Source organism: Thermobia domestica, chromosome 4 (genome assembly GCF_964235325.1).
Source record: "Thermobia domestica chromosome 4, izTheDome1.hap1.1, whole genome shotgun sequence".
Classification (NCBI taxonomy): domain Eukaryota; kingdom Metazoa; phylum Arthropoda; class Insecta; order Zygentoma; family Lepismatidae; genus Thermobia; species Thermobia domestica.
Window position 1 is genome coordinate 171,282,751 of NC_137457.1, and position 27,991 is coordinate 171,310,741.

At 33.6% G+C, this 27,991-nt stretch overlaps 1 protein-coding gene across 3 annotated transcripts in view; it reads right to left on the reverse strand.

Moving 5' to 3' along the window:
• The window catches only part of LOC145683397 (hemolymph lipopolysaccharide-binding protein-like), a 215,165-nt gene that overhangs the window by 165,178 nt on the left and 21,996 nt on the right, over positions 1 to 27,991 (reverse strand). For 2 of the 3 annotated variants that reach the window (XM_081754727.1, XM_081754729.1), the window contains exon 2: positions 5,130 to 5,415. In XM_081754727.1, the coding sequence (XP_081610853.1) occupies positions 5,130 to 5,397 (268 nt within the window). In that variant the 5' untranslated portion in view covers positions 5,398 to 5,415. Of the gene's footprint in view, positions 1 to 5,129; positions 5,416 to 8,754; positions 8,885 to 27,991 lie in introns of those variants that run through there. The other variant, XM_081754728.1, reaches the window with a different exon arrangement.

Here is a 27,991-nt window from a genome sequence, read left to right on the forward strand (position 1 = left end):
ATTGGTTCAACATAGGCGACTTTTACCTTGATTATTAACAAATAATAAAAGTTTACTATTAAGTCTACGATGTGAAACAGAGCGAAAATTATTTTATTCCCAGTAAAACTTCCTAATCATGTATTATCGTCATCATCAACATCAATTATTTACTGAATTAAGAAACAAAAATTAAGATGAATAAATGAAGAAAAGAAATAAAAATCAAATCTTTTGCTTATGGAAATCAGTCTTATGCTTATGAAAGAAAAATAATCGGTACAGTAAATATAATCTTCAAAAGTACATCCATATATATTGGGGAACAAGAGAAGCACGCATTATTTACATTATTTGAGCCAATGCGGAGAACCTTGAGATGGGAACTGGAATATTCGTATTTCCTCCACATACGAAAAAAGTAGCGCAAACATTATCTTTAGGAGCAAGCAAGATAGTATTACGTTTATGAAGAAATGAACTCTTTACGTTAGGAGTGATAAATTACAAGATTATTGCGTTTTACATTTGATGTCTGGTTGGCATAAGCGAAATGAAACATATGTATTTGAATGGAAGAGTTTTCTAGTTATGTTTCTCTCACTAACATTCCCCTTGTAGTTATTAAAAATTCAAAACGGTTGATAATATTCACTATGAAAAAAGATATTTTCAATGCCAATACGAAAATAAAGTGATACGTTTTGCTTTGTGGAATATAATATAACAATTGGGTGTCCATTAAGAAAAACGAAACATTTCAATGAACATTCAGTGTGGTAACATATAAGCCATGATTGAACAATTTAATAGCATTTGTTTTAACCCGAAAAACATGCTATATTACCTAAAGAGTTAGAAAAATTGAAACCTCGACAGAAATGATGCGAAAGCAGACATTTGGCTTAATAACACGTAGATGAGTCTCTGCTACTAACATAAAGGACACTGGACTAAAAGGCGAAATATTTACCAAACGAGAGATAGAAGTGTAAGGTAGTTCCCATGGTAAGAACGTGTGGTTCTGCTTAAGGTGACAGTACGAGAAGCATAATGAGCTGTATCAAAGTATTGCCTGAATGCTAAAAGGGGTATATATTGGCATATAAAGATGAAGATATGCCATTCAATGAAGTTGGACAAAGAATTGGACGGACTGACTGTATGATAAACAATTTTCTTAAATTTTGGATACAGTATGGGGTAATGAAATCATCAGGAAGGACTCGTACAATAACCCCACAACAGAAAAGAGAGATAGTGCGAAAGTTCATTATTGATGTAGTATCTCTCACACAGTTGACGCGAAGCACTAAGAGACGTTTCGTATAAATTTATCCCATTAAGAGCTTTGAAACATTAGAATCATCTCCGATATAAGACGAAAGAATAACAGCCATGACTCAGCGGGCACTACAATTGGGAGGGTGAGCGCAACAGTAGTCTAACCGACATTTTTAGGGATGGAGAAAAATCAAGTTGAACATAAATACATGTGTTTTTGTGCAATATATATATATATATATAGAACGTATGACACATTCAACCATGTGTGGTTGCTTTTGGTATATAGTACAAAAAGCACATGTGTTTAACTTGATTTTTATCCATTAAAAGATGTTGGTTAGAGCACCATTGAGGTCACCTCCTCACTTAGCGGCGGATGGTATGAGCTAAAGCAAACCATTAGTTCCCTCTATGTCTTCTTATGTGTGTAAATTTTATGGTTGAATTAATCGTGAGATTTGGTCTTGGATGGATTACATGGTATGTGATTCGATGCAGATTCTGGTGAATCAGTGGATTAAGGCGATGAATCTGAGGTTTCGTGTAGTTATGCAGTGCTTGAAATTGTAGATTAAATAGCAAATTGCGAATGTGTAATCTAAGCTCTGAGATTGAGCATGATGATCGAAACCGGTACCTCGGAGGTAGTCTAGATACTTTTATCGTATTATATTGACAATAACTCTTAACGTTATCAGGCACTGGTAACGATCCAATGTATTAGCTGAGAAAGTATATAAGTACCCATGGATTTTCTCTTCTCATAAATGATGAAGTTATAATTATCGCTGTGACATTAACTAAAAGAAATAACATATGGTACAAGTAGGAAACAAACTGATCCTGATAACCATGTCGTATATCGGCAGACACAGCAATACACACGAAGCTCGGGTTAAACCTGAATTGTTGATCCTGATGCGACGATACAATGAATCTCGTGAAGAAAATAATGATTTATGGAAAACAGAGAAACGAACAGCACACCCTATTATTATGAGGCACAATCAATTCGTAATTCTTGTTCCGTCGTTCGTTTTATAATATCAATTTTAGAGATAAACGTAAGAAAAATGAGGCAAATTTGCCCCGCTTAAAGATAAGACATATGTGTTCAAAGAACTGAAAGTATTCACAACGTGTCAACAATACGTAAAGGGAATGAGAAATTGTTAAAATTTTGTGGCAGATGTTTTTTCGAGCTACCTATGTATACATGTTTAACAAACCGGGCAAATGTGTCAAAAATTGGGAAGTTTGTTATATATAACTTAGTTTGTGAGAGGCAATAAATTCATCGAAAGCCTATTGTCACAGTACCTGAGATCACAATCAATTACAAACGAAGAACATATACATTATTTTAATAGCAGATAAGGGAAAGGTGCGAAATGTACATATAAATAAATAAATATATTTATATTTTACTTTTCTTAGTATCTGAAACAATGCAGTATGTAATACTTAGTTACGTATATAACTTTTCGTGTCTCAGTAGACTCTGGTCTCTAAAACAAACATTATCCGATATAAAATTTATTTATATTTTGGAAAGGAGACTGTAAGTTATTTTTCAAATTATATGTCGACATATTTTATATCCTACAAACTCTATAATAATTTAAAGTCATTGCGTCATTAAATATAATTTATAAAAGGTAATTTCAAAAAAAATATTTAACAACTTGATAGTAACCGAAGCCAGAATATAAACAATTACTCTTTCCAAACTTTAAATAAGTACATACTTTCCACATAAACTTGAGGTTTTTAGACACAAATTGATACTTTAACAACAAATATAATAGTATCAATTACCAAAAATATAACTGAAGCCCTTCCAGGTATAAACCTAGGTCTTTTCTCCACTTCAAGAATAATATTTAACTACCTAATACGTAGCAAATTTTACTTTAAAGCATCATTAAAACTTGTAATAAGGAGTCCATTTTCAATCCAATAAGACCAATTTCAATGAACATTCTGGATGTAAATTACTTATTGCAGACAATTATACTTAAAAATTTGCTATTGCGAAAATACTTCTCAACATTTTATACGCACTTATGACTCGATTTAAAATAGCGAAGAAATCCATAATAAAAATACCAAGATGCTGAATATGAAACTCCATCTAACTGAATAATATTCAATAGAATTAGTACGAGCTCTTCAATCGTATTTGATATAGGTCTTCTTTATGAACTATACTCTTCAGAGAAAAGTACGAGTTTAGCCAAACAGTTCAAATTTTCTCCAGTAAGTAAAAATGAAACCACTAGCCATTAGTTTTGTAGCATTCTATCTTTTCTTCCATTTTTTACCTAAACTCACTACAGATGTTGCAATATTATACTCCTGTAATCTGCAGGTACACGTAGGTCGAACTGGAGATTATACTGAAGTAAATCAAGGGCCACAGGCTGTGAGAAACCTTTCATTTAAAAAAAAAATATGTAACTACATATAACTTCTTCACGAAGATAACTTTATCAGAATAAATTATAGCATGGATTGTGAAATCAGTAAGACTCAGGGAAAGAATAATCGCAAAAATATTCTGATAAATGTAAATAATCTCTAAGTGTCTGTTAAATGTAAAAAAAGAGATTGATTTATTTATGCTATTTTGTCTTCACCAAAATATGACGTTGGAATTACCCGTGCCGCAAAATAGCAAACAAATGAGTTGTTGTTCTTCAAGCATTTAACACAACATTAACGAGCAAAGATCCCGGCATCAAATTACAATTAATACTGGACTATATCAAGACATATAATAAACTTGACACTCTAGATATGCTTTTTTATGAATATACTTGCCTTTGGGGTACAATTAAGTACGCTCTGTCTTATTTCTCAAATATGTAGACGTCAGTCCCATAATCATTTTGTCACTAAGAAGGAGAATTTGCAGAAAGATACATATTCGAAGTCTCAGAAAAATGCGTGTTTAAGAACAACTTGGCAGACGTCTGATTCATTCATAGTTAACATATCGAAAATAAACCAGGAGGTTACAAGAATTTTATATTCCATACTATACACTTGTCCTTTTTTTGTTGAGTATTTGCCCTGATTTAGAAGTTGCTGATAAATGTTAATTTTCTATATTAAATCAATTATGTATCTTTTGAACAGTTTTCCGGCTTTAATATTTCAAATACCATGATCGTATCTTCGGTATTTAAGTATTATTTTAATATCATTACAGGTAAGGCAAAGAAATTATGTTGACTCTCGACAACCTAAATTATCTACAGTATGATCTATCTAATAAGTATCATATATATGTATTTACAAATATCACAATCAGAACTTTAAGCCTTCTATATTGGCGTACGTATTGCACATTGTTACTTAAATTTGAGCAAACAATTATAAAAAATAATGTTAACCAGAACATACCAAATAAAAGTACTTGAATAGTCTCATCATTTTGTTCAATAATTTTCAATTCTAGCATTATTATTCTAAACAAATATTTTTTCTTGAGTTAATATATTGCTTTTGTCCAAATCTACTTTACAAATTGCATTAAATTTGGTCCAAAATTAAATTGCACTGTCCATAATCTTTTATATGTGTTATATCAGAAGGCATATTATCAAGTAAAGTTTGCATTAAATATTTAGGATTTGAAGTATATATATGCATACCCAAGAACATCCATAAACAACATCCTTAAATGTCATATGCATATATTTTTTCTCTCTACAATGTAATACTACGTACAAATTATTTATCAATGATCACATTTATTACTGACAAAAGCTATAGCCCGAAAATAACTATATCAGTACGCATATAGTCATCAGAAGAAGATTGAAATGTATTGTCAATCATATATGCATAATGCTTACCTATTAATCTAGCTGAATATTTAAGTGTTTTCTTTTTGTTTCCAACAGAAGGTTTTTTCGAAAATGTCCAATTATATGTAGTTTTGCCCGTAAAAATGGTAGTCAGTTCAATGATCCAATAGTTTCTACAATAGTTCCGGTTCTCTTTCTTAACTTCCAAGTGCTTGATAGGAGATAATTGCTGGTACGGAACAATTTCCGAAGAAACACCACAAAGTACTATGATAGTATTGAAACTCACTATATATCGCCATAGATTTTTCATCATTTGACTGCTGAACTATTTCTGTAAACGCACAAAACAAATATAACTGTTGCACAATTTACCTTATTTCATAAAAAATACTATACATTAGGGTGGGTGTAATTTCAAATTATTTTAAAAATTAGTTCCGCGATGCAGCCAAAGGATGTGTTTTGGTGGGCAGAGTGTACCGGTTCTTTTCAGAATGTTTAATTGACGCCTTTATATGACGCAACACGCACTGCACCGTACCATTTTCAGTTTTTATTTGTGTAAATACATATATTCTAGTTTCTTTTCTCTTTAGATTCAACCTTAGGGACAGTTTAACTATACGTAATTCATCACCCAAAAGACAACTTATGTGCAATTATTTGCATACATTCTCCTAATTTCACCGCTTAACGCAAGAATTTTACGTAATTTTTAGTCATATAAAAGTGTTTTTTCACCCTAAGAAAAGAGCTTTTTTTGTTGCTGTAATTCAATTCATTTTCAACATTCACCATATTTTATTCCTTGGCCAAAATAACTCAACAGTCACCACAAGGAGGACTTCAATTCACCCTTACTTATGTCCTCCCGCTGCTTAATTTTGTGATAAGTCTTTGTTGTGTAACCTGCTTCACGTTTCTAGATCGCATAGTCTGTTTCGATCCGTATGTTGGCATTTCCTTGTGGGAAAGCAAGGCACAGCGTATGAATACGTCGCTACAGCCGACGCACACATAGAATGAGACGCTTGCCACACCAAACCTTTCGTTCGCTTTACTGCTTGGATATAGCACGGGAACTCAGTACTTTATTCTTCGGGTATTGTAGTTGATTTAATTTTTTTTTAATCTCGTCGTCGGACAGCATCTTTGTAAGTAAATTTTCTGTTGGGCTGACAAAGTCATCCACTGTACAATGTCATATTAATAATCCTCGTGAAAAGTTGTTTTAAGAACTGTGAATTCTCTAATTGATATTTTTTTTATGTTACTGGCCTTCATAAACATCTTCCAGTTAAGTGTATGAATTTCTGGAAGTAAACTGAACTGATATCTTAACGTTCGTAGCGGCTGGTTGTGACGGGACATCAATCAACACGGCTAGATCAAATGCTTCTCTATGTTGTTCAAGAATAAATTTAAATTGGGTACTTCAATTATTTTTTTGTCTCCTACACGCAAATAAACTACTAGTTAGTAACTTACTAAGACATCTCGCGTGCAGAATATCGGTTAGAAAAACGCTTTTTCAGCGAAAAAAAGCTTGACATTGCGAGGATGAGCTCTTGGTAATATACTAAACTAAATCTTGACTATTTTGATAAATCCACTGAAGTTGAAGATTGCATTGAGGACCATATTGCTTACTACCATAGATTCACTCAGCATATTTTTCATCAAAATTGGATATCAAGAACCCAGACCAGTGGTCCAATCACGTTAGCTCACCAGGGCATGTCAGATTCTCCGTTCGTACATTAGCACAGCTACACTTAGCGAGACTTTGGTGTGTCATGTACAATACAACGTCAAGATGTGCGGCCGGGTCTGGTTTGCCATCAAGAAAAATCCATTATGCTGTGAACGACTGCGTCATTTATGGAATTTAGGACGACTAGCCCAATTTCTACACACGGTAATAAAGCAGTTATTATTCTCTGCATTACAGTTTAATGGTTTCTTAGCGCACCAGAAAAACTTGTATCTTGCTATGATCATAGATGCCAGTTCGAAAATTCGTAAAGCTATCTGGAAGAGGGATTAAGAATGCTCTCCACATAAAAAAGAAAATATCAACCCGAGAATTCACAGTTCCTAAAATAAACTTTTCCGCAGTCGATGATTACGACATAGTGGAGTAGATGACATTCTACCCAACGGAACGTCCATTGAAAAAGATGCTGTCTGATGATGCGATTGAAATCAGCTACAATGTACAAAGCTGTGGCTTCCTTTCTCGCAAGGAATTTCCAACACACGGGTCGAAAAGTACTATGACGTATAGTACAAACTGCCCCTAAGTTGAATCTGAAAGAAACGAGAATAAGTCATTTACCACCGCTAAAAAGTGAAATATGATATGGTGTAGTATTTGGTGCATACCATAAAACGTCTATGCGACACATGAAGGCATTGACGAAACATTCTGAAAAAGAATCTTGTGCACTTTGTCCACCAAAAGACATACTTTAACCGTTTCACCGAACGCATTTTTGAATAACGTAGCCACTGTGTATGTTTACAACCTTAATTCGTACTAAATAAGTTGAGTAAAATGTTATTATTAGCTTACTGACTGCCCTAGTAAATTAGCACAACGTATTCAATGTTTAACTAGCAAGTGTTATGATTATATGAAAATGTATTAAGATGTGTCAAAATCAATGCAGCAGTAAACTGCAATATATACACCATGTATCGGTATGTTCTAAAATTTTCATACTAGTTTTATCTGTGAATATATAGCATAATGGAAAATGAAGCGGTTTAAAATTAGTATGCACGTTACATAAGGATAATAGTGCAAGTATTTATCTTGCACTCTAATAGTACAAGTATTTATCTTAGTTACAAGATGTTTTAAAATAATTAATTCAATTATAAAAATACATATTAACACAATAAACTGAATGTTCACTGAACAGTTCGTGTGATCAGAGAGTCCCACATTATTGCATCGAATGTAGTTCACCACTGATATCTACACGATTTACTTATGATGTTCCTTATAATTGCATTCTCATGAATATGAAAAGTTCAAAGTTAGCTAGCACACCACTTCTAGAGAATATACGGATGATAAGTTTGAGGAAATATTCTGTGTATACATCTCTCTCGTGTATTGAGGTAGCACAATGTACAAAATGCCTCAACACAAACGGCATTGTGATGATATCTGTCATGTCATGATAAAGAAAATATTGAAAACGTGAATTTCGATGACGGTAATGCCTATAATGGAGTGCGTACTGAGGTAAATCTTGTTATTGTAGGAAGTATAAAGTGTTCTGCGAAGTAGACCGCGACAGTAGTGTAAGTGATAATTTTAACGAGAGTACCGAAATATCAAAAGCGTTTAATTCTTCCATAGAAAAAAAGACGTTGGTGTAAAGCAGTTCCATTGCAAGGAAATCTTTCACTTTAAATGAATATTACTGAATATATACAGAGTAAATGCTTAGTTTAAGCTTCAACATTACAAAATATGAAGTTCAAGCGGTATGCATAGTTAGTGAACGAATATATGACCTGTGTCTACATGCATGACAAATCTGAAGCCCCTGGCAACAACATAATACGATGCGTCTAAATTGACATACTTAGACTGAAAAATGAGTAACGTTCACTGATAAAATATAAGAACACTGAATAATTTCTTCCAACTTACGAAATATTTTAACGTTATATGCCATGTGAAGTTCCTGTCAACCATTTTACATATTGAGATTCTCTTTCAGACATAATTACCAAGCTGATCAGTTGGATCTATGACCATTGCCTTTTATGATAGTTTCACTATTACTCGTGTAAATATAAAACACGCTGCAAAACGAATGAAAAGGTATAAGGCCAATATGATAAAACATTACCCGTTTTGAACAATGGGTAATTGTAAATTAAGAAAGATTTCCTTTCTTAACCGTAATACATTTATTAAATTATCTTTGTATAAAAAATCTTTTCTGAGTATACTTAATTACTTTCTCTTTTCAGTGGAACAAATATCTACAACAAAGTTGTATGAACAACAATTAGAAATTGGAGATAAATTAAAGCAGTATTGTAATTGTGCACAAAACATAGAAGGCAATGCCCAGAGTGAAACATATTACATTATTTTGAATATGTATACTTCAAATAAGAAATAGAATTTAAGAGCACCCTAGTTGAAACATTCTTGTTAATGCTTGATTAAGTTGAGAAATGCGGATAGAGTCAAATAAGATTGATGGGTACATTCGATAATTGCTGAAATTTACGATGTCCTCAACGTCCATGACTGGTAATCAAAAAGAAAATCATCATTGATAATTGAAAGTAATGATTGAATATTCAATAATTCGTACCACTAGTAACTCACTCAACGGAAGTTAAATTAGGGTCTAATACACTAGTATTAAATCAATAATAAACATTATTTATATGTTAAGAAAAGCTAATAAATAAGACTTCATGAAATAATAATAATAATAATAATAATAATAATAATAATAATAATAATAATAATAATAATAATAATAATAATAATACACTGTAGGAAATGTTTTTTCAGTACATGGATGTACATATACAGATAACCAACTAGTACTAAAAAGTCAATTAAAATCTGCAGTTTTCTTAATCTTTGTCGTCGCTATTCAGTGTGAAAATTTAACCTACGTACTCAATGTTGAAAGAAAATTTATCGCGTTAAACGAGAACTTTACCTCGATCCTTTACACTCAGAACGGAAATGTTAGAACGATGTAGTTTCTTAGGTGACACCCAGTTATGCAAAGAAGCAGGTCTCTGAAGTTCAAATTTAAGAACATTTGGAAAATGTATGTAAGAATGGAAATAATATAAGTTTGATCAGAATAGCTTACTAAACCTAATATACAAGTATAACGTATATGCTGAGGTTTTCTTTTATGTTCACAACCAAAATATCTCATGTTAGATAAGTTTGTAGCAAGGTTTGGTTTTCAATTTTATTAGACTAGGAAAAATAAACAGGGATGGTTTCCATAGTTCTCATTATTATAACAATTTCCGTAATCGCATTCACAGAAAAATAATAATATCTTGTAACTTATAAGCGTATCTTCCATTTTCTGAAAGGAGCAGCATCAGTTAGCTTTATCTTTTCGTCATAACCATGACACAGCCTGATGCCAAATGTCTAGGACAAAAGCATGAAATGTTAATGATATATATAAGGCACTCTCTACATTCTTAACTGCGTATATTTCAGATTTAGTGTATCTCAAGAAACAATTAGAAGTTCCAAGGGAATAAATAAAGATATAGTGGAAACTGAGTACTGTTGAAAATCGATTCTTTTATTGACCTTCTCGTATGGACAATTTTCACAGGTAAACGAAATGGCAATGCTCTACTTTATAAGCGAAAGCTCGTTTTGAAATTTGGTTACAGTAACATTGCATATACGAACTTGAGTACGAATCTTCTGCTCATATTATACAATGTGTCAATGAATAATAATACTACTAATAATAATGATAATAATAAATATTTAATTGCCACAATGTATACAGTTGTAGCACAATAATTATCCATTTCTTGCTTATCTTCTAGCAAGATTCATGAATGAACATCTTTTCACAGAACTGTTGTTAAGCTGATTTGTCGTCTATAATTTCATCTAAAAGCAGGTAATATCTCCAGACAAAAGATGTAATTTGCTTAAAAATCGATAACTGAAAGTAGAGTTTATCCAAAGATATGACAAAATGTAAGGCCTCTTACTATGACCATAAAAAGAACGTAATATGTGAACCTGAGGACCTGAGGATTCTGAGCATTTATAGTAGTCTGGTTATCTTGTTCTCGACTGGTTGAAACCGTTACATTTACTCGCGAAATTAAATAAGAACATGCGTATTTGCACAAACCATGACTCACAGGACCAACACACTCTTTTCCAATCATCTGCGGACCAATTAGCATGCTCCTCTGTCCAAGCGCGACGAAGTATGTGTTGACGAGAAGTAAGAATTTGGTGCCGAGTGGAATAGATCTATTCGAGCTTCATGAGTATCAATATATATCATATATTTGTGTGGGATATGGGTGTGGTGCAATACTGTGGATCGAAAAATCGACACATTCAAATTGAATTCAATAGTGCGGAAAGATTTCAGCCTCTATCCAAAAGTATAACTGCATTTTTAAAATTAAGCAATATCTTCAGTTCAAGGATAGGGAGCGAATTTCATGAAATAATGAAAATAAACTACTTTTGGGAACATCCTGTATAAAATGTAATTCACTTCTGATAGTTATAATAAGACGATTAGTTTTTCATTGGCAAATAAGAACATATATAATAAACGGAAACGGTAATCGGATAGAATTTTCAGTTCGCGTATAGAAGTCGACGTTTCGTCAAATTGTAAAAAAATCATACTTTTTTCGAACACGCTGTATAAAATACAGTTTACTCGTTACTGAAAGACAATTTCATCACAACCATTAATATTGTATATTAAAATGAAAGTACAAAAATTATTATAAACCAAGGGAGGAAGAAGTACTAAGCTGCAATTTACAATGTTCTGTACCTAGGTGAGATTACATCTTCTGAGATTTCTATAGGAACACTGTTAAACACAGAACTCAATGAAATACGCAAGCAGAAGGTTCTCCAGCACAATCACAAATGCGCATAAAGAGAGGTCCTACAGTCTTAGATCGGTTTGGCTTATAGAAAAGAGAGACCGCAGAAATTGCTTCTAATGTCTTACAAGACATTTTTAATTTCAGAATCGGACATGTTTTTGGTTACAGATAATAAATCATGAGAAAAGTAGTAAATTAGAAGGGCATTGCAAGTAGATTGGAAATGTCACCTAACTATATATTTGTCTTTCAATAAAGATGAAACTTTGGAATATGGAATATGGAATAAAATGTATCACCGAATAAGAAAAAATGTCGAATATTCTTGTATCACAAACTTGATAGTCAGTTTCTTATCCACGTAATGGCTGCATTTGCGAAAAACATATATGAGATCATACGTCCTTATTTAAGTAATAAATGCTTGAAGCTAAATGATCTTTCTGCAATCGTCTGTGATGTCACAGTAACTGATATTTAATTAAAAAAAGTGGAATTATTAGTTATATATGAAATCAAACTATTAAAACATTCCAGTACTTCTTTTATTACAATATAATGAGCTGCCTTTCTGGCTTTTATTCGAACATCTAGATGGTGATACTTCAGGCCCCACAACATTTTCTGGAAGTATCGTTAAACAGTTGAAACACTGTAAGAGGCTTCCTATTGTTGCATATAACGAATTTCCAAGGCATTTCTGTAAAAAAAAACATGCCCTAATCACAAACTAAAAATATCTTTTTTCATGAAGTAAAAGCTAAACACAGTTAAGAGTGTACAAGATAGATTGCAGTAAAATATCCAGGCCTTATAAGTTTTTCAGAGTAGTTAACTATACCCGATTGTATTTTGCGGTTTCATTTTCGACGAAAGATCCTTAATTTGAGCTGATAACACGAGCCACGAACATTGTATAAACGTACACAAAGGTTCAGTTTTTTCTAACAAAATGTCTTAAACGATGTTGGAGCACATGTTTTTAAACAGATTTACATATAATGATACTAACGTGAACTTTTACTAGAAATTATGAACCCTGTAATACAGCAGAACACTTTCGATGAGCACTCCGAAAATCAACTTTTGGCAATGACGATAGATAAACTTAAACACATAAGAGATTTAGCTTCCGGAAAGTCGGTAAGATCTCTTAACGAACAATCATTATGCATTTTCCCTCACCTCATCTTAATCTTCCAGCATCTGGGTAAAATATTGTTTATATTTAGGGACAAAAGTACTATTTAGAAGGACACAACGTGTTAAGAAGGAGAAGAAGAAAATATATGAAGTAATAATTTAAATATTTGTATTGTAAAGACATGTTTCATGTGTTGGTTCGTATGACAACCTGTTTTTCTTGATACACTCTTGTGTAGTTCATAAATACTAAAATATATTGTTAACTAGGGGGTGCAACGGAAGAAGCACGTTACGTATAGATGGTGCCGGAACCCTGGGACCTTTGAGATTAGTCAAAAGTTACGATAAACTATCTCATATACTCAAACACCACGAATTACATTTTATTAAGAAAGAAAAGGAAGATACATAGAAGAGTTAAAATGAATATTTTGATTATCTATAAAAGGGTGATATGTTTTTGTACTTTATTTGTAAATTACGCATATTACATCCACAGCTAATAAACTGTATGATTAAACCGATATTACTGATTCACCCAGATATCATGGAGGAACGACGAATATTTTAGATGTTACTTGCTTCATTTCTTATTCAAAAGTTCATGAGTTAATATGATAAATATGACATGCTTAGTTCGTATGTTAATATAATGATATAATACTTAAATATTAGTACAATGAATAACTTATCCTGTTCCTGCAAACTTTGTCTTCGATCACACATAAACTGAGCAGCACTCTAAAACACTATTAAGAACATGTAAGAATCTTGTATATTAATTAACATGAATGTTTTTTCTAAAAAACTATGAATACATTTGCTTTTCTAGAACTATGAATGAATGTTTTGTCTAGTTGAACTTGACAACACACTGCACGAATGCAGAGGCACCACTTGAATAGAACATTGAAGGCACTGTTGCCAGCCAATGCAAACACAAGTCACTAAAACTCACCAAAAAATATTAAAAGAATCACAAAGAATTCACTGAAAGCACTAAACTATATACAAAAAATGACACTAATATGAATAAAAATAATGTACATATACAAGCTTGTCCATCTTCCCCTCCTTGATTGGACACAATCAATTAATATTCTAGGGTCAAAGGAATTAATTTAGCAACATTGCTGCCGAAAAGGCCCCTTTTACACACAGTTGCCACTCGCACTAAATTATCACAACCCGGATGAACTTCTTCAGTCACACCTAACTTCTACATTTTAGGAGGAACATTGTCTTCTTTTAACAATAGATCATGCGTGGTTGTAGAATAGGCTGAGCTGAATTCCATTTTGTTCTTTGTTGTAACTGGTTGAGGTAAAACCCTTGACCAAAGTTTCCAAATACGCTGTTACATTTGTTGAATCCGTTGTCATCTGCCTCGTCTGTTGATAGGTGCGTCCAGTAGATCTGGTCACGGAAGGCTGAGAGTGTAGCTCCTATCAACAAATGTCCTGGACTGAGATATTGGATCTATAGGATCGTTGGAAATGGCGGTCAATGGTCTTGAATTTAGAATGGCTTCAATTTGAATAAGTAACGTGTTAAACACTTCGAATGTCAGACTTGCTGTTCCTACTACACGCCGAGGCTGGTGCTTCATGAATTTTATTTAACTTTCCCATGACCCCATGTGAGGAGATCTGGCAGGAATGAATTTCCCTTCTAAACCCTCTTGAGCTGAGTATTCCAGGATGTCCTTTCTGTTAATCTTGCATTCAAAAAATGTTGCAATTCTCGATTGGCGCCAACAAATTTTGAACCACTGTCGCTACCCATAGATAAGTATTTTCCTCTCCTAGCAACAATTCTCTTTAATGCTGTAATGAATTCTTCAGAAGTTAAGTCTCAAAACATTTCTATGTGAACTACTCTATTGGCTAAACAGATGAACAACGCTGCAGAGACTTTCATTTGAATTTTGCTGCGAATCGTGGGCTTGACATAAAAGAATCCTGCATAGTCCACTCCCACGTGTACAAATGGCCTTGCTTCATTTACTCTCTCCTTGCGCAAGTGTCCCATTAACTGAGACGAACTTGTTGATCTCCACTTGAAACAAACCATACAATTGTGTACTATTGCCTTGACCATCTTCTTAGCTCTTGAAATCCAATATCTGGTACGCAAAGATTCAATAAGAAGTTGTGTTCTTGCATGAAGTCACCGTTTATGTTCTTCTGTGACTATCAGGTGCGTGCAATGATGTCCTGCAGGTAGAATGAATTGATGTCTCTTATCGGACTCGAAGTTTCAATGTTCCAGTCTCCCTTCTACTCTTAGCATTTCTTCCGTGTAAAGAAAAGGAAACACATCGTTGATTGGGCTTTGTTGAAACTTCCATTTGCTGCTGTAAGTTCAATATTTTTTTATGATAGGTAGTATGTTGTACTATCTTGATACATCTGTGTAACGCTAAACGAAGTTCCAAAGCGTCAAGACTCTCGGTTTTTCTTTCTAATTTCTTGGAAAAAGAATGTTTGAATCGCAAACAATATGCCACTACACTCAACATTTTGTTTAACGATGAATACCTTTTCATAAAGCTTGTTTCATGAACTGCCACAAAACTTATCATGGACTTCTTCTCTTCTGCAATACTAGCTGGCTCATTTTGTTCTTGACATGGCCATTCTGTTGTGTGAAGAAACTCTGGACCATGCCACCTTCTCGAGACTGAATAAGAATGTTGGGATCCGCTCCTCGAGTAACTTTGTCTGCCGCATTTTCTTTACTTGGCACGTGGTGCCATTGGTTGATTGATGTGATTCTCTGAATTCGAGCCACCCTGTTGGATACAAAATGCCTTCAACAATTGGGAGATGATTTGGTCCATGACAAACTATCGCCGAGTCTGTCCACATGTGTATACCACTGATCTCTAATTTCAATATGGATAGTGTTTTGTCTATTAGCTTTTAAAGTAACAGTGCTACACATAATTGCAATCTAGGCAAAGTTGGCTTCTTCAGTGATGCAACCTTCGACTTCGATCAATGTTTCTTGATCGTCTGTAGCTCTGATATACACTATTGCTCCACAATTTTCTTCACTTGCATCGCAAAAAACATGTAATTGAATTTCCTTAATGTACTCCGAAGACATTACGTTTCTTGTAATTTGTATCTTCGGAATCGCAGGTAACCAAGACATTAATAGATTCCACTGAACTTATAATGGGTCTAATGGGTCATTCGAATCCATTCTTGTCTTCCACAACTTCTGTAAAAATTCTTGTATTTGATGACAATTGGAGCGATTAGACTTAATAGATCGAAGATAAATGACACTACGCTGACGATTTGTCTTTTTGTCATTGCAACATTACTTTCTACTGCAGTTCTGTGTTTGCAAATTTTGATCAAAATTATAAGTTTGTCTGTTAATGGAATCCATGCTATTCCTAAAGTCTTAACACCGTCTTGCTGACCAAGTATGATTGGCTGTTGGGATCTCCCTGAGTACCTCTTCTTTGTTAGAACACCATTTACAAAGCTTGAAACCTGCTCTGCTTAACATATTACTAAGATCCTTCTGTAGTTCTAATTCCTTTGACAAGTTTGGTACTGATTTTAACACATCATCAATATAAAGATTCCCCTTTATTGCTTTTGTTGCTTCTGGAAATTCCTTGGAATTTTCCTCCGCTATTTGCTTCAGACATCTTGGTGCCAAGAAGGACGCTGATGAAGTCCCGTTCGTGACTGTTTGTAACTCATACTACTGGATCGGTTCTTCTACTGAGTTTCCCCAAAGAATGCATTGTAAGTACTTGTCCTCATCATGAATTAATATTTGGCGGTACATTTTCTCTAAGTCTGCTGTAAAGGCAACAGGATACAACCGAAATCTTAAAACAATGGAGTACAAGTCATCTTGAACAATTGCCCCAACTTGAAGAATGTCATTCAATGATTTGCCATTAGACGTTCTTGCACTTTCATAAAAACACACTCTTTATTTAGTTGTTCTACTGTCCATCTTGAATACAGGATGATGTGGAATATAAAACAACTGCCGCTGCTGTTCTCGTCTTCTTCTGCAACTTTTCGCATGTGACCCAAACTTAAATACTCATCCATGAAGGCGGCATATTGTTTATGAAACTCTTGATATTGTAGCAATGTTCTTTCAAGCTGTTTAAATCTTTGTATTTCTATGTTGTAAGACCCTCCTAAAGCTGCATTCTTTTTCTTTTTTGATAATTTAACAATAAATCTTCCGTCTCCATTTCTGGTTGTATTTTGTAAAAAATGCTTCTCACAACTTTCTTCTTCATGCGTGTAAATCTTAGTCTGAAGATCTTCGAGTTCCCAGAATTTTCTCAAGTCTCTTGTGTATCCAAGTCTGTCTCCATCTGAGCAAAACATGAAATTACACACTGGTTGGCTTCTTCTGGTATTGAAGACATAATTCCGAAAACTACGTATCGTAGCTTCGTTTCCTGCAAAACTGGATAATGTCCTTTTCTAGTCATCTGGCCTGTCTCAAGTACAATACCATCACGAATAAGCATGTCCACTGACGGCGAGCAATGAAAATTTGAATCGAGTAAGCACATATCCTTTGGCAAGTTGCAATTACTGTTATCAATATCCTTAGCAAGTATGCAATCTGTAATGTTTGGCAGTACTAAACAATCGATCACTGCATTAAAATCACATGCTCGTGAATAAATATGAACTTCAACACTGTGCTGAGCTTCGGAGGTTACAGAATCAATACCTCTAATGGGAACACGACTTTTCCTTTTCTTGAAGCCTAACCTATGAACTAAAGCTTCGCTTACAAAATTCGATTGAGACGCTGCATTTCATAATTAACACTCTGCATTGTTGAAAACGACTTTCATTGTCCGTTACGTTAACTAACGCTGTTGCAAATAAGATTTGCTGACATTAATTAATCTTAAATGAGCAATAACAGTCCTGTGGTTGAAAGTTAACCCGATTCTGTTCCGTAACATTAGTACGTTAGTATTATTGTTATTTGTTTGGCTTGGACTTGCTTTGTTAGTAAAATCCTGAGTAGTATCTTCATGCAATAGTGTATTATGCTTAAAATTACATTTCTTACAAGTACTTGAATTACATGCCTTTCCTTGATTTTTATTACCTAAGCAATTAAAACATAATTTATTTTTGCTTCAAGAGCTCCTTTCTTTGATTAATGTTAACACTCATAAATTCTATGCAGCGAAAAACAGCATGCGTTTCTTTGCTACGGCAAATATTACATGCATTTGGAAGCACAGTAACAAACGAATTCACTTGACTATTATCCTTTCTTTTTGTATTGGAACCTACACTTTTGTCGCCATAAGTACTTTCAGATTGGGTAGGACGAATGTTTTCTAACATTTGACAACGACCTTCTAAAAATGAAAATAATTCCGATAACGATGGAAAGGAGTCACTACTTTGCTCAGCTTCCCATTCCCTTTTGCTTGCCGAATCAAGTTTTTCTACTAAATGTTGTGCTAGTAGTATGTCATGCAAAGAATTGTCCAAATTCAATGCTTCAAGGGCTTGAAAAATAGTACTTTCGTTATTTACAAATTTTCTAATGTCTTTAACGTTTTCTTTCGTTACTGGCTTGATATTGAGCAACCCTCGTATATATATCGAAGCTATCAACCATTTGTGTTCGTAGCATTCAACAAGAGGCTTCCATGCATTTCCGTACTTCACTTCTACTGTTGGCAGATTTGCTATTAATGTAAACGCTTCTCCCTTGAGTGATGTGATCAAATATTGAAATTTACAAATTGTACTTAATGATTCGTTATTGTGAATAACGGAAATAAAAATGACCTTAAAGGGCGACCACTCCTCGTATTTACAGCAAAACGTTGGCAAAGAAATTTTAGGCAACTGTACGGATCTACTACTTGAATTTGCAGCTTTGTTATTTGCTGGCACTGAATCCGCTTTTTGTTCAAAACTATCAATAAATTCTTGTAACTTAACCTTTAAATCATAATACAGTTCCTCGAGTGTAATTTTGAGAGTTTCTTGTAACCTGTCTCAACCAAGAGTTCTATTTCTGACTGTATCTCATCAAACTTAATAAAAACTCCTTCAAGAGCAACTAGCCTGGTTCTTGCTTCTTGTATGCTAGGTTTATTTTCATTCTGTAGTTTTTGAAGAAATGTCTGTATTCTTGTTCCCTGACCTTTGACCGAAGCACGTTTCTTAATTAATTGACCCAACTGCACTTCTGCAATTGTTTCAGTTATTTATTTTTTTAACTAATCAAATTGCTGATAATATATTTTACTTTTCACTTATGAGTGACCTACAAACATGTAGCCTTGAATTCAGCTGGGTTGAATGCACACACAGCACTGTGCTGATATGAACAGTTCTGTCTTGCCTATGACAGCAGCACCCACACAAACACACACGAGAACAAATAATGCAGTCACGTTTCTCGTTCTGATATCCGGTGGACGGAGGAACAAAAATGATGATGATTATGTATAAAGGGGCAATATGTTTTTGTACTTTATTTATAAATTACGCATATAAATAAAGCTGTATGATTAAACAAATATTACTGACTTACCCAGATATGATGGAGGAACGAGAAATAAGACTCAACGAATATTTTAGATGTTTCTTGCTTCAATTCTTATTCAAAAGTACATGCGTTAATATGATGAAAATGACATGTTTTGTTCATATGTTAATAAATGATATAATACTTTAATATTAGCACAATGAATTATTTATCTTAACTTGTTTCTGCAATAACTACAAATATTTGTCCACATGGTTGCTTGCTAAACGATCACACACTTTGTCTTCGATCACACATAAACTGAGTAGCACTCTAAAACACTGTTAAGAACACGTAAATTTTGTATATTAATTAACATGAATATTTTTCTACAAACTATGAATAAATATGCTTTTCTAAAACTATGAATGAATGCTTTGTCTAGTTGAACTTGGCAACAGACTGTACGAATGCAGAGACGCCACTTGAATAGAACACTGAAGGCACTGTTGCCAGCCAATGCATACACAACTCACTATAATTCACTAAAATCACTAAAAGAATCACAAAGAATTCACTAAAATCACTAGACTATGTACAAAAAATGAAACTAATAATAATACAAATAATGCACATATCCATATGCAAGCTTATCCATATATCCAGGGATGAAGATACCAGTATTCCAGTTGAAGACGTCAGTATACCAGCAAGTGAGTCAACAACGCATGTGATTTTTCTTATGCGGCAGCTAAGACAGCAAATGAATTCCATGACATGACAATTGGATTCTACATTGGAGCAAGTAACACAATAATTAATACAGCAGATGGATTGCTGATTGGAACAAGTAAAGCTACAAATAAAACAGCCGATGGATTCCAAATTGGAAGATGTAACGCAACTGATAAATACCTAGCTGGAACTAACCGATAATAACGTAGAGCAAATTATCCATAGTTTTGCGGTGGTGAGAAGTACAATTGAACTAGTAGAAACATAGGTTACTGACAATATAAACCAAATTCAGATATTGCTACATGAAGTAAGAGCACAAAAGAGAAAATTTGTACAGCTAATTTTAATATTGACCCTGTCATCAGCGTAACGTTTGTGAAACATAAGAGAACTGAATCAAGAGAATGTGAGTAGGAGCGTAATCCATCAGAAGGCTTTTCTGAAAGGGAGGACACCATTTCTAATATCGAAGATGAAGAAAGAAGACCATATCGAGGGAACAAAAAACACGTAAACCTAGACATCTAAGGTATATACAAATTAATAACCGCTTAAAATTTATTGAAAGAAAATCCATGACCAAATGTAGCGGTAGATTTCAGAATATACCTGAATTGTAGAATAATATACCTGCAGAATATACACTTTTTTTAGAAAAAATGAAGAGGAATGTGAACTAGTTGGTGTAAATAAATCCAATTTCCTCAAAGTTTGCCACCCATTTCGTTAACACCTAGTTCGGTATGGTATATAGCTATCAGAGACAGTCTACGTAACATTCAGATTTTAAAACTGCGCTTATAGCAAATTTTGAAAACGATTTTATGTTAGCAGACCGGAATGGCCAGATTAGAAATAAATGTTTTCATCCTAAGATGGACAAAAGTCTCACAGATTTTGTGATTTCAGCATACAATGACTGATTTCAGCATACAATGAAGCTGATGAATCCATATCAACAGGATTTACGTGTTATTGCATCAATACGAGTATTGTTATTGTTTAGTTTACAGCAAATATTGATCTATTCGCAATACAGAAATTTAATTATGATAGTTCAAAATTATAAGAAACTGTCTAGGTTGCAAGGTAATCCTAACACATATCAAGGTAATCATACTCCTCTTCGAAACATCAATATTAGAGAATATTGTAATGATAATAGAGAAGATAATGGTAGATTTTCTCGTAATGGCAATATAAAATTATATAATTTTAGAACAAACAGAAATAATAATAGCACAGGTTTTAGGAATAATGAAAATAACCTATCTAAGTTTCCACGTACTCCCAGATTTCGTAGTAATTAAAATATGGCAAAAATTTTCAAAATTGAATTCAAAGAACTGGTGAAGCAAATAACATACAGGACTGTAGTCTAGTTTGTGTTATTCAATGCAACTTAATGTAATCATTTGGGAATGTAATTTGAACTAAAGTTATGGCATTCGTTAAAACATATTCAATTAGTATTTATTTTGTTTTACTTTGAATATTGTTATGATTTCGTTTGTAATTTGTACTTCGTTTCAATTCTCCGCAGTTACACCATTTAAAAGGGCGCATGCTGCTAAGAAGAAGAGGAAGAAGAAAATATATAAAGAAATAATTTAAATATTTGTATTTTATCGAAATTTTTCTTGTTTTACTTGGTAAGACAACCTGTTTTTCTTGTTAATATGGTAACTGAGTGACATAGAAAGAGTATCCATATTGTTTTTAATGTGCCTAATTAAATATTTATTGCAAAATATACATACCCTAAAGTGCATCATTGTGGTGTGGGATGTATCATACTATTGTGTATTTTATAAATACTAAAAATATAGTGGTAACTAGGGAGTGTAACAGAAGAAGTACGTTACACACAAAATTCATGGATTAGTCAACTTACAAACTTTGTTCACCATCATTGATAGCTAGTGTGAAAACAAAGTGAATTAAGTCATTTCGAAGGACGAAGAAATTAACAGATGTTGCCTACGTAAAATTTCCATGCTAGAGTAACCCATAGAAAGAGTCCTGAAATTCGTAATAGGGGCCAGCCACAAAAGTCCATGACTCTTTAAACAAAGATGGCTTTATTAGACTGAAAAATTTGTAGGTTTAATGCCAGACTTATCACTATCAAATTTGGGCCAAATAAAAGTTATTCCAAAGTACAAAAAAATTGTAACGCGTTGATTGATTCGATAGTTGGGAAGAATTTGAAACCTGAAACAGTAAAGCCACCTGTATGTGGTGAGATTTTTATCTCTTCTAATTTCAGAACTGAGCGAAGAGTTGAGCACACAGATCGAAACGTAGGAAAAAGTTTTTGTAAAGTGTTCGATTTTTAAGTTGCAATGCGAGAACGGAATATCAAATCTAATTGCGAGTTTCTTTTCTTCTGTACATTGCATTCTGGCTCTTCGTCTGTTCTTCTATGATAAATAATGGTCCTATTTCACCTATAAGTAAGTAGAATTATTTTATATAGATTGTTCCAAAAAGCACAATGTATGACAATATGGCGAAATTTCTACGTCAATTAGCGATAACTTAGGATACTACTCTATTTCAATTTTCTTCCCTGGTTGTACTGTTACATGCATATGAAAAACTCTTCCGTGCTAAAGCTATAAGAAATAAACTGTATTTTATGCATGATGTACCAATATTAATCCTCTATCTGATTATTTGACGAAATTTTGACTTGATGCCGAACTGAAGATATTACCCGATTATGAAACAGGCATACACTTACATTCTTTGAATGGGCGAAAAAACTTTGTACCCTATTGAAACTTCATTTTAAAAACATTTTTCGATTCACTATATTTTTCACTTACTGTTGTATTGACTAAATAATTCCAGGACACTCTTGGTTCATTTGGCTGTCAATAACAGTTTACGTGACGCTCGCCCAACGGTTTAATTTTTCGTAGGACACTGTAGTTTCGATTTTCGAAAAATTTTCCTAAAGTGTAACTTTCAATTTAATCTCAAACCATTCAAAATATTTTGTATAATTATTTATCTAGAACGTCTCTAGAAGACTTAACCGTAGGATTAAAAAGGTTGGTCAAACATTACCGAACATTTTTTATTTTATTCTTTTACATTGAATATAATCTGACATTTTCCATTTTTCTGATATTTGTTCAATACATAATATTGTGTGTATTTAGACGGATACACATTTTTGTTTCATCACATATGACGTATTTATAAAATGAATTTGTGATGTTGTGCATATTTGACACAACTTGGAACGTCATTTCATCTAAATCTCAAGCTAGTCTCAGAAATTTATTTCCTCTTTTATGTACATTGTTGAAACTTTCCCGCCTTAACGTAATTGTTGGTAGTTCAAATGAACCGATTTATTGCTATTTGATGTGTTCTGTAAAGCACACGGTTCTATGTGTTTTAGAAGCTACTCCTTAGATGTCAAGAATTTTGGCTTAGCTTAGAATACAACAATAACAAGAACAATAAGTCTTTTCTTTTTTCGTAGTGTCTAGTTGAAGCCTTACGTAAGTTGAGTACAGTAAGAGTTGGAAGAACTATTTTGGGCTTAATATGGATGTTGTTTCCGAAGAAGAGATCACCAGATTGTTAAAAGCAGATTTGTCTTGAGTTAGAATATGTAAGCGACAGTGACCATGATACTCCGGAAGTAATCGATGATGATGACTCAAGTTCGGGTGACGACGAAGCGGTTAAACTGAAGTTATCAACAGTGAATTTGTCGTCACAGGTGATAAATATACAACAAGTTCTGGTAGAGTTTATATCTCTTAGGCACCAAGATAGTCTAAGAGGGATTTTGCTAACATTGTTGGACAACCAAAAGGTGTAACAGCTGAACGGAAGACAGACAATACATTGGAGTCGTTTATTATTGTTTTTTACATCAGATGTTGTCTAAGACAGTCCAAGAGGGATTTTGCTAACATTGTTCGACAACCAAAAGGTGTAACAGAAGAAGGAAAGACAGACAGTATATTGGAGTCGTTTATTTTTTTTACATCAGATGTTGTAGGTATAATTATAAAGCATTCAAAAGAGAAGACAACTAGAAAACATATCCCTCGTACAAGTGAAAAAGACATATAGGCCCTTATTTTGATTTTCAGTCCGATGGGGGTTAATCGTGATCAAGAGTTTTCAATCCACGATATAAGGTCCAAATTATTTCGAAGACTAATATATTTTTTAGTAATGATTAAGACAAGATTCCGTGAACTTTTATCAATTGTACGTTTCGACCAGAAAGGCTTGAAAAAGACAAATTTGCGACACATAGAGAAGTGTTTGAGAAAATCAATGAAATGTTTTCTTAATTCGTCCATTCCAGTCCCTAAAATACAATTGATGAGTTGTCCGTTTTCAGGGTTCATTGTCCCTTTAAAGTTTTCATGAATGAGAAACCTGGTAAATATGACATCCTTATAAGAATGTTGACTAGAGCAATTGAGAGGTATGTCATAAAAATGGAAGTGTATGCCGCAAAAGACAGCCAACCTGTTGAAGAAAGTAAACCACTGCAAGTTTTCAAAAGATTAATGGACCCTATAAAAATACCGGCTATAATGTGACAATTGATAGATAATACACATCAGTGGAACATCCTGATGTGCTATATACAGATTTTAAACTCACCTTGGTAGGCACTATGAAAGCCAACGCTAAAGGTATTGGAAAGGAGCTGAAATCAACAGATTATAGAGAGTTATATTCATAAAAGTGCGCTTTTACCGACCCGGCTACCTGTTATTTTTGTTTCTTATATAACCAAGGAAAATCCGAAGAAGAACCTCGTGATACTGTCCACTCAACATTGATATGCTGAAATAGAATTTGGATATCCCAAAAAGAAGAGTCACCTATATTACAACTCGACAAAAGGAGGAGTGGACCCCATAGGCCAAATGGATCGTCATTACACTACAAAGAGAGGTACTAGAAGATGGCCAATGTGATTACTTTACACGCTGATTTATATATACACAATTAATTCATACACTCTTTACATTGAGAATATTCCCACTTACCAACAAAGGAAAAATCATACGTAAAATGTATGTACAAAATTGGAAAAACAACTGGTGCAACCTTTTGTATAAGACCATTCTCAGCATCTCCGACAATTACATTTACCGATAGTGAATGCAATGGAACACCTACTTGGTAGAGAACTTCAACACCAGAATATCAACATTCAGGAGGAACTTCCTCTGAAGAGAAAATGTCACATCTGTGTGAGTCGCACACTATACAGAAAAGCTCAACAAAATGTCACCAAAAGTAATATCAGATGTGCATATTGTGGACTCAAATAATGTAGAACACGTGCTGATACAAAAGTTGTGAGCGCTGGAACATTTTGCACTGTAAATGATAACTAAAAAACAAATGTGTTTGTTCTCTAAATGAGTAAAACTGTAACTCATACTCCTTAAATCTTTTGCTGAAACCAAACGTGTTCGTCCTCTAAATGAGTAAATATGTAACTCATCCTTGTTAACTCATCCACTTAAAATAATTGTTAAATAATGTAAACGAGCTCTAGAAGACTAATTGTAATTTCTAAGTTCAATAAAACATCTTTTGTTCCTCTACAAGTAACTTACGTCAATTTTTATTTATTGGGCATTTTTTGCCCAACTTGGTAATGCACGATATATAAGATATCTTGGTAATGCTAGGGTTAATCTGAAAAATAGAGAATGTTGAATATCCAGATAAGTTGGAAACTTATTCCATAAGTTATTGTGGTCGATGACCAGCATAAAAGGTAAATAACAATGCAAACAAAGATCTACAAATTGAAGTCTTGCGAAACTGACTACACTTGGAAAATGATGGTCTACCAATATTCCACAGAAATACTGGTAATGTAAAATTAACTTATTGTAACATAGTGCTCCATATAATTATTTGAATTGATTTGATTAAATGTTCGACCCAGACTAATTAGAAATAGAAATCAGTCATTCGCCCATGACAAAAGGCGGTCTATTAAAATCACAAATTGACTCAAACTGTTGTGTTCGAACTTAAGATGATTATAACGAAAAGCGTCCCCGAAATTCCACTTTCGCTTATCACTAAAAAAAAACGGGAATGAAGAGACACCGATCTCAGAAAACTACACCGCATGTTTAAAAATATAAAAAAGGAACAACTCGCTATTTTATATGTCTATTGATTCCTTGCAGAAAGCAATTTAAACATTATAGTTCCCTAATAAACAAAATAGTGATAGGAGTATGTTGGACTTGCTACTGTTTCAGACTGTTAAACTTTGTATTCAGGCTGTAGTAGTCAGACTGTATTCAAGTTATATATACATATTTCTGACTTAGCAACATATCGACAATTTTTTTTAATTATATAGTGAGCGAGGTGTAATATGAAGATATGCAACCATGGATTTATGAACATATCTAACATGTTGAGAATCTACAGTTAGAAAACAAAACATTAGTAATTTCATTTTTTTTTCACTGAGCTGTTAATTCTGAAAACCACTATTCTGACAACACTAGTATAAATAGCTTCAAACCCAAATATATTTCGATTGTATATATCATAAAATAAAGAGAAACCTGAGGTATTATCTGTCAGGAAAGTAAATGTACCCTTTTCTTGAGTCTGGCATTCTTACGCTCTATCCATGCAGAATATGAGAATAAAATCAATCAAATGTTTACTGAGGGACAAGAAGAAAAGACTAATCTGAATAAGACATTACAGAGGGGCACAAGCTGTGAATACGAATAGTGCATAATGTAAATAAAGGGCGACACCGAAAGAGAAAGCCGAAACAGCTGCTAAACGGAGAAAAGAGTAAAAATTTTCGAAGCGGGAACATAGAACACAAATAAAACAAATATGTCAATAACTAAGCGTTTACCAAGCAACGACCTTGGTGTAGTGGTTAAGGCGCTAAATTACAAATCCAAAGATCGTCGGTTCGAATCTACTCGAAGTGATATATTTTTTTTAAATAATGCATACAGCACACGGAACGTGGTAAAAGAGAGCGTATTATCCGTTTAATACGTTAAGTGAAAAAGAGTTTAAAATTTCGGTGAAGTTTATTACAGAAGTGAGACAAAGAAAATGGGAAAGCTAGTAAATTTAATCGCGGGTTGTATCAGAGGGTGGTGACCGAAAAAGCTGGAAATTTTCCCGAATTTCGCCCATGTGAGTCTCTACGATGGGCACATTTCTTCAGAAAGAAAGAAAGAAAGAAAGAAAGAAAGAAAGAAAAAGAGAGTGATGCTCCTGGAACTGTGAGTGTGGTGCTTTCATTCAAATCAACGAGACGACAAGTAGACGATTACATAATAAGAATGCCGAATACAAACAACCATAAAATAGCAAAGTAATAATTGCAAGCGTTATCACCTAAGGTTGCAAGATCCGAACAACATATCACTAATATCCAGAATGCAATATATTGTGACTTACACAACTCCCACCTTCGCAAATCTGCCATGTGAAAACAATCACAAGTTTTATTATGAACCGTATTGAGACTATAGTATTAAACTATATAAGTATATATTAGGAGATTCGTATTCTGTTATTTCTACCACAACCAGTTTTATTGATATTCAAGACAGCTAAAGCACTATATTTGTTAACGACGAAGTGAAGTTATTGCAACACTGCGTTACACAGTGAATCATGCATATTACACTCCTGAGTTTTGCTATGCAGAGGCTAGCTACCGAGGCACGCTGAATAACGCCTGAAGGAAGCAGCGAAAACAGATTGCGATACAGTGAAGTGAAAAAGCAATGCATTACAGATATTTCAAGAGAAAAAAGAATGATCCCTCTTTCCAATCTTCATGCTGTAGTTCTAACATCCAATTCTCCATCAAAGTTACATGC